The following is an 8,462-nucleotide window of genomic DNA, read 5'->3' as shown; positions in this document are numbered from 1 at the left end:
CCGAAATCCCTAATGCGGTTTAATGGCTGGATTAGTAGGCCGGGAGGGCCATAACTGTTTAATTATGCGACTAAATGATTATATGCATATTTTTGTGAGTTATATTATAATATGATGTTACATGCATGCATGTGGGTCCACATTTGATTATTAGGGTGTTTTGGTAATTTGGCCTGTTGAGGGCATATTTGTGTATTTTGGTGCATATTGTGACTTATGGATGAGATCCCATTATTATGGAAATATATTTGGGCTATTCGGCATGAGACGGTCTTATATTATAAATTAACAGTTTTGTCATAACGGGGTCTTTTATTGGGATATTGAGTAATGGGAATGTTTAGTTTAGGATAAATTAGGAGTTATTGAGATCAGGAGGAAATTCTAGAAGTTTTGACTATAATGTCCCCGGGGGTGTTTTCGGGACCCCGAGCACTAGGTTTTATTTGATGTTACTTAAGCTTGAAGTAGCTTGTCAGATAGAAACGTACGTTAGAAAACCTCTTTCTCTCTTTCCGTTAGTTCATTTTACCGTTCGAGGCATTTTCAAAGAAATCTTGAGTTCTAGGAGTCAGAATCAAGCGAGGATCGAGGCATAGCGATCCTAGGAAAGATTAGAAGCTTCTTGACTGAAGGATTTAACGGAAAACAACTTAATCAAAAGTAATCTAAGTTTTAAGTTTTGAGTTTTTAGAGTTTCTAAGCTTCGAATTGGATTTTGTGAATTGTTGAGTTTTTGGTTCGTTTGAGCCTCGGGATTTGATGGTTTTGGATCATTGGGAAGTTTGGGAACTTTGATTTTTGGATTTGGGGATGTTTAGGTGTGTTTTTGGAAGGTTTGGAATGAAGGAAATCCAGTTCTTGGCTGGTTCTGGGTGGGGGGCCGCGGCCCTGTTCTTGGGCGCCGCGACCCGAGCTCGAAGAAGCAGGTGGAGGCTTTTGGCCTGTGCTGGGCGCCGCGGACCTTGCTCCTGATGTGGCTGAGGGCTGCCGCTCAAGCTTCTAGGGCCGCGATTCTTGGGTGGTTTTGAGGCCGTTCGAGTGTTTTGACCTCGGGAACTTGGTTTTAGGCCTTAGGATCGTTCCTACTACCCGGATTAGTGGGGATTGATGTCCCGGAGGCTAGATCTTGGTTCAGGAACCTTTGTTATTCATTTTATTGATAGTGTCCCATATTTGGTTATGACTAGGTGACCGCTAAAGGCTTAAAGGTTGATCGTTCTCAAGGGTCGTTCTTATATTAACTCTCGCTCGAACCAGATGTAAGAAAATTGCACCCTGTGTATATGACATGCGATTGTAGTTGATGCATGTTGGTTGATAAATGTGGACATTGATTGCATATTAAATGCTTAGCAGAGCTTGCTTACTTGTGTATGGCACTGATTAGTCAGGGACGACACTTGTCACATATTACTGACCTGAGAGTTAGAAACGACATAAGCGTCCTGAACGCAGGGCTGATTAAAGATTAGATCTAATCGATATCAGCGTTGAATGACTCTAGAGGCATTAATGCTGGACCGACTCTAAGGTCAATGAAACTTATAAGCGCTTGACTAGTCTAGGCTAGTTACTCAGGGCCAGGGCCAAAGGCCTAGGTGACAGCTTGTCACATGGCTAGGGAGCGGAATCCCATGGTTGTGACTCTATGGTCACGAGGAAGGTTATGTTGGTGACTAGTCATCAAGCACCTATCCTGTTTAAGCTAGTAGAAGGATCACTTATCTGTTAAGCCCCGGTGACCCTATCGTCACATGGCTAATGGGAACAGAACCCCTCTTAGTGACATTCCAATCGTCACTCATCTGTTTGGACTGAAAGTCCTGGATGATTATTATGATCATTGTTGATATTATAGTCATGCTGTATTGTGTTTTCTTGCTGGGCTTTGGCTCATGGGTGCTATGTGGTGTAGGTAAAGGGAAAGAAAAACTCACCCAGCCTTGAGTGGAGAGCTTAGGTGGTGCTGTGTACATATGCGGCTGCTTGACCACTACGGCCAAAGAGTTCTCAGAGGAACTAGGGGGTTTACCCTATTTTTGCTGCTTAGGTCGGCGGGTTGTAAATTTGAAACAGTAATGACCATTTTGAGTTGTAAATAACTTGTAAATGTTTTTTATGGGCCCATGAACAGTTTTATGTTTTAAATAAAATATATTCTTTCCTTTTGATTGGTTTTTCCACATTAGCCTGTTAATAATACCTAGAAGCACGTTTTTAACCAAAGAACTAGGGTAGCGAGTTAAATTTCCGGTTCACCGTTCTCCGTAACTGTTCTGGGGTAACCAGGGCGTTACAGAAAATATTAAAAAGCAAACGAAAATGGAGAAAAATGGTCTCACTGTGGTTGGGAAAGAGTTCGCGCATGCAGTTGTGAAAATGGGGGAAGTGAGAGTCTATGAGGGGTTGGAGATGATGAAAGGAATATAAGAGACTTTTCTCAACAGTTTTTAGGAAAAAATCGTAGAGAAAATGGTTGTATTTCTCTGCAGTACTAAGAAAAGTCCTTATACTTTTCTCTGTGGTTTTTGTAAAACCTTCCCCACACCACACTTAAAACTTTCCACTGCGTTTTTTTTAAATCGCAATAATATGGTATTTTTTTAGGCGGGTATTAAATGTGATATTTGAGAGTCATTCAAATTTTTTCTCTAAGCTTTTTATTTACGGTTGAAAAAAAAAACAAAGAGAAAGCCTATATTTATAATAGTGATTAGTGTAGAGCCTCTAATATAATCTTCTCATCATATAATAAGATATTATTTTTATTTTCAACCAGAGGTAATACATATATATATATATATATATATATATATATTATAGAAAAAACTAGTTAAGAAGAGCTATGATGATCACATGCATACTGAATTTAGATTAGAATATAAATAATAATAATGGGTGAATTATGTGTTTCATAAAAAAGATACAAGGATATAGAGATGATAATTCTTTTAAAGACTTTGGTATATATTGATTTTCTTTAGAATGCGATCATATATACTTAATATTTATATTTTATCAAGTATAGTGCTAATAAAACCTTTTTTAAAAAATAATAATAAACACTTCAGTTACATTTTGATATCTGATAAAGAAAGAGATAAGGTAATTCTTAAGATCAAGAAGAATAGTGATATATTTTAATTCTTCATGGATCATACGTACGTGTGCATTCTAAATTTTGGTGAAAATTCTCAATAGTGGCATCAAAACATAAATTTTGTATTAATTATATAATAATGAATAAAAGTTTTAAAAAAAAGTGTCATATATAGATAGGGATAAACTTGTTCGTTTATTGAATTTTTCCTTATATATATTTTAAAAAATTGTTTAATTTAATTTATCAGTATGTATTACATACCCACAAAAAAAAAACAGTATGTATTACATATTAATGAAAATTAAAATGCTTTGTTTGTTAAACTTTTGTCTTTTACTTATTTATTTATATATGTCAAGACTTTGTTTGCCTTTTTTTTCTTCTTTTCTAAATCAGAAAGCAATATTTTGTGGTCCCTTGTGGAGACTCGAAACAGCTCGATCAAAAGTCTTTACTTTTCGTGACAAAAATTGAAATGGTGGCGGTTTAAAATTGGGATGTGTTTCAAATTAATATACAAATGCATATACATATATCTATATATATATATATTCATACACAGGAAAGGTCAACATAAAAAGTAATTAACACACTAATAATGAAATGGAGTTATAAAAAGCATGATAAGATCGATGACCATATGCTTGGAGTAACTCTTCAATATTCCCTCTCTAATAATCAATGGCAAAATAAATGTAACTTATGTAGATACAGAGAGTTGATAACTTTGATAGCCTCCTCGGGAGGATGAATCGAATTTAAGACCTCCACGTGCACTAAAAAGACGTGTGATTATCAGATTTATTGCCTACAAAAATCTATTATACCTTCTTTGGTACAATATACACGGTGGCTAAATTGATATCTCATCATACATGTTTAATTTGACATTGACAATTCATCGGTAAAGCTAAATTAAATTAGATCGATAAATCCTTCTCACTCTCTGTTTACAGACAGCTGCAATTTGTGCCATTTTGTGCACATTGTTATCAACATAAGTGTGGCTGCTTGGCATGCCAGACCACAGATCAAACCAATCCATAATCCCTGCGTGCATACGTACCAAAATCCAAATCAATAACAAATAAATAAATAAATAAATCAGACTCTAATTAATTATGATCCTCAAAGTATTAGCAATATATATATATATATATATATACATATATTCACCTTAACATATAGCTTCATTTTAAATGCAAGGAGGCCCCCAACAGTCACGCCAACCAAATAAAATGTTGCCAAATTCACGTAAACAACCATGCGCTGCCACCCACATCCTCTAGCCACGCCTGAAATGATAATAAATTAAGTAACAACATGCAGCTCTCGAATGGTTGCAGACATAGGCTGTCTCATGTGAACAAAATCAGATTTATATTTCCTGGTAAGACTAAAGAATTGGCCCAAAGAAGAGATCCTAACCTGATAAAACACCCTGCAAAGAATCAACCATTATGGATATTGCAAGCAGAGGTGTCATGGAAGCAAAGGACTTTATTATTACAGAACTATCAGTGAATAGGCCAGCCCAGAAGTTGTGTCCAAATCCTAGAGCCATAACAACTATTGTAGCAAGAAGTACAGAGAGCTTGAGGGCAACCACCATTGCACTCTTAGCATGCTCAGGACGGCCCGCTCCTAATTCATTTGATACCCTTGTGCTGTCACATCACATAATAATATAATTAAGGTAAAAACATTGTGTAACTTGAAAGAATATTATAATTATCTTTTTTAGGAGTCCTGTGAATAGTCAACCTGGCAGAAGCACTGAGACCATATGTAACATTGTATGCAATGCTTTCTGTGTTCACACTGAAAAGAGAATCAATGACAATTAAAGAGCTATAGAGATTTTTTTCAAAGAATGAATCAAGAAATCAAGAGAAATTAATGTATATACTGAGAAAGAAAGCCAACCATATTGCCATTAAAGAAGTGGTTACTTTCGAGTCTGGCATCAGTCCTGCTAGAAACACCAGTATCTCAAAAGCCCAGTACTCCAAGCTGGACAAACATCGCTTGAATGTAAGTTTGTGACTATAAATTGAGAAAAAACTTGTTGAACTAAAAAGGGGAGAAGCTTTAAGAGGACTTACCACACCATAGCTGCAGAGGGCAGAGAAAACTTCAAGTTTGTGAAGACGTAGGAGAAAGATTCAGTTGAAAATCCTTGCCATGTAAGATGAAACTGCTTGGCCAGCATGACATATGCAGCCAACATAAAAAAAGATAGCCAGAGTGTGATTGAGGTTGCTAGTGGAGCTCCTTTGAAACCAAGAGGTGTTAAATGCACTAAACAATATGTGATACCAATGTGCAAGACCAGTGGAATTGCTGACAACAAAACCGCAGGCCTAACAACTGATTGTGTCTGAAGAAACCTCAAGATGTTTTGGATAAAACCATAAGCAAATATGCCTGGAATCAGAAACTTCATAAAAAGAGCTGCGGTTTGAGCAATCTCAAGATCTTGACGAAGAAAAACTAGTATTGGTTCTGTGTAGAACCATACAAACGATATGATTATGGAGAAGAGGAAAGATGTGATACAGGAGGCTTGTAGATGAATCCCCATTATTCTGTATAAGTTTGCACCAAATCCTTGTCCACAAAGGGTCTCGAGAGCTCCACTTAACCCAATCTAAAACAAACAAAAAATCATGACTTAGAAGAGAAAAACATCATTCATAAAAAGTATTACTACTTTTGCTCATACTTAGAATGATGTATATATTGTTTAAATGTAATTTTTTACTAATGCATTGCAAAATGGTATACTTCTTTAAGTCATTTTGTATTATGTATTAATTTTGTTAATTTTTTCCAAAATAGCTAGTTGATAATCCAGACAGCGGGGCCAAAAATTCAATTATCTCTTTTGACATTAAATGAGTGTCATCATATGTAATATCTGATGGAATTTCACTGCTAATTTTGCTAGACACACCAACGGTGGTCTTTAACTATTTTATTCTTTATTTTCAGAAAAGGGCTTCTAGCTAAAGACTCGAATGATACTGAAAGGCAAAGAGGCCATGGACTATATTATACCCTGTGGCGTAGGCGCGTAGCCACGTGGTGGCAAGTGATGAGAGATGTAAATTTAGTTAGATACGTGAATATATTTATATATATATATATATATAGATACATGTTATTTAGTTTTATTTATAGAATTTATTAATTATTTTTATAAAATTTATATTAATCTTATATAAATTTTAAATAAATATTTTATTTTAATTAAATAAATTATTTGATTTTGTTTAAGTTTGTGTTTGTTCTAGTTTTTGAATTTGGAAGTGACAACAAGAGATTATATATTATATGTTTAATATAATATTAAATATTATACGTGATTTTAAATTTATGTTTCTAGCTGGTTTTTTTTTAAATAAAATTGTTGTTAATTCACAGTAAATTATATTATATATTTAATATGATATTATTCTAATAAGTGAGTTTAAGTTTAATTAAATTTTATTCAAGTTATAAAACGTATGAATTTACTATTTTTAAATAATTATCATTCTAAAATATCTCAAAAATACCATATTTTAATTTGTTTAATTATTTTTAAATAATTATCATTGTAAAATATCTAAAAAATATCCTATTTTAATTTTTAATTATTTATTTTATTTAAGTTTAAATATTTACAAACTACTGTTAAATATAAGAATATTTTATTAAAGTTAACATTATGTCTTAATTATATATTATACTTTTAATCACAACATATAATTTGTGGCTAAAAGTATAGATTTCATAACTAATAGTGAGTCATCATCCTTATGTTACTAAATCCAAAAGTATTTTGTCACAAAGATTTTTTATTGACGTGCTATATTGTTTATCATTCATTGCTTAATTAGGCCACCATGCATGACTCTATTTTTATTTTGATTTAGCGCTTCTCTCTCTCTATTTTGTCATTTTACTTTTATAATAAATTATGTATATCGTCATATGCTTATAAATTTATTTGATTTTGCTTCACTCTTCCCTGATTACATCCTAAAAATATACTAAAACAAGGTATTGAAATATAGCCATAGATATGTTATATAATGAAGTAATTAATTCAATAATTCTAGTACAGTTTACTAACCTCAAAAAATTATTACTATATCTAAGAAGCTAAATATCTTAATTCAGCTCATTTTTGCTCCCAAAAGACAACAAATTTGAGAGCCCCGAACAAAAAAGATTCCTAGTTTTTTTTGTTCATGCTGGCATTCCTTTTGTGAACGTTACTAGTTCATCAATCATTTATTTGTTTATTTATGTTTTGAGTTTATAATTCCTAGCAATTACATAGGCTGATTAATTAACTCGTTAGAAACGGTTACTGCAAAATAAATAAATATATATATAGTATAGGATGAAGGTTAGATTGTAAGAGATCGTTTTAAGGTGTTGTAGAAGAAGATGCTATATAGGTATAGAATGAGGGATTTGATATAGACACACACGAGGAGTAGAGTCACACGTGATTTTATATGTAGTTGATTAATATCTTACATATATTTGGGATGTGTGACACTAATAATATATATAATTTTTCATAAAACAAACTTTTTCAGATTTCTTTAATATTGATCTAATACTAGTTAAAAAGTTTGGAAAAATGTTCAAATAATAATACAATAAAGGATTTAAGCTGAGCTATATATCATTTCAAACAAGAAAGAAAGAGAAAAGAAGATATATATATATATATATTATATACCATGAAAGCATAGCCGGTGACAGTGGCCCATGAGTTGGCGAGAGTAGCACCGGCGAGCTGGAGATGGCCAAGGTGGCTGGCGAACATGACCGAAATGAGAGGTATCATATAGTAGAAACCGTTCGTGAGAATCATTGGCAGTGAAAACAAAATCTGTTGTTTGGCCTCCTCCACCTCTAACACTTTCTTCCACCATTTTTCTCTACTTATTTCTCTTTCTTCTCCACCATGATTACTCCCAGAACCACTTTCTATTGGTAGTGCTACTACATTCCCATCTGATAATGAGCTTCCTGCCATATCTCACTCTATCGATCCTTCTTTCTCTCTTCTGTCTTTCTCTTTATATTTGTAAAAATATAATAAGGTTAAGGTGACATGCACTACGTATGAGAAATAAAAGTGCATCACGTTTCTCACGAACGAAACAAAACCGTGCTAGCCTAGCCGCCCCATTTGGTCAGCTTTGTCTCACCTAGCATTGACCGAATTTAAATTTTCTCAACTTAATAAAACGCAAAAATGCTAATCAAGATGAAAAGTCTGAATCATAATCTACATTCAGGTATGGTATCATAGAAAACTACTGGATGACGCCCTATTATTTATGTCTGT

General features: G+C 33.6%; 1 protein-coding gene across 1 annotated transcript; it reads right to left on the bottom strand.

The window, feature by feature from the left end:
- Positions 1–3,750: 3,750 nt before the first annotated feature.
- Positions 3,751–8,161, bottom strand: LOC133796796 (protein DETOXIFICATION 18-like). Its single transcript, XM_062234458.1, has 7 exons — positions 7,848–8,161; positions 5,212–5,756; positions 5,033–5,119; positions 4,871–4,927; positions 4,535–4,773; positions 4,283–4,401; positions 3,751–4,156 (listed from the first exon to the last, which is right to left on the bottom strand). Exons 1-7 carry the CDS (start codon positions 8,145–8,147, stop codon positions 4,046–4,048), a joined length of 1,458 nt encoding a protein of 485 aa, XP_062090442.1. The 5' UTR covers positions 8,148–8,161; the 3' UTR covers positions 3,751–4,045.
- Between the last annotated feature and the right edge of the window lie 301 nt (positions 8,162–8,462).

This window comes from Humulus lupulus, chromosome 8, assembly GCF_963169125.1.
Source record: "Humulus lupulus chromosome 8, drHumLupu1.1, whole genome shotgun sequence".
Lineage (NCBI taxonomy): Eukaryota > Viridiplantae > Streptophyta > Magnoliopsida > Rosales > Cannabaceae > Humulus > Humulus lupulus.
Note: the sequence above shows the minus strand (reverse complement) of the source record. Positions and strands in the feature narration are given on the sequence as shown.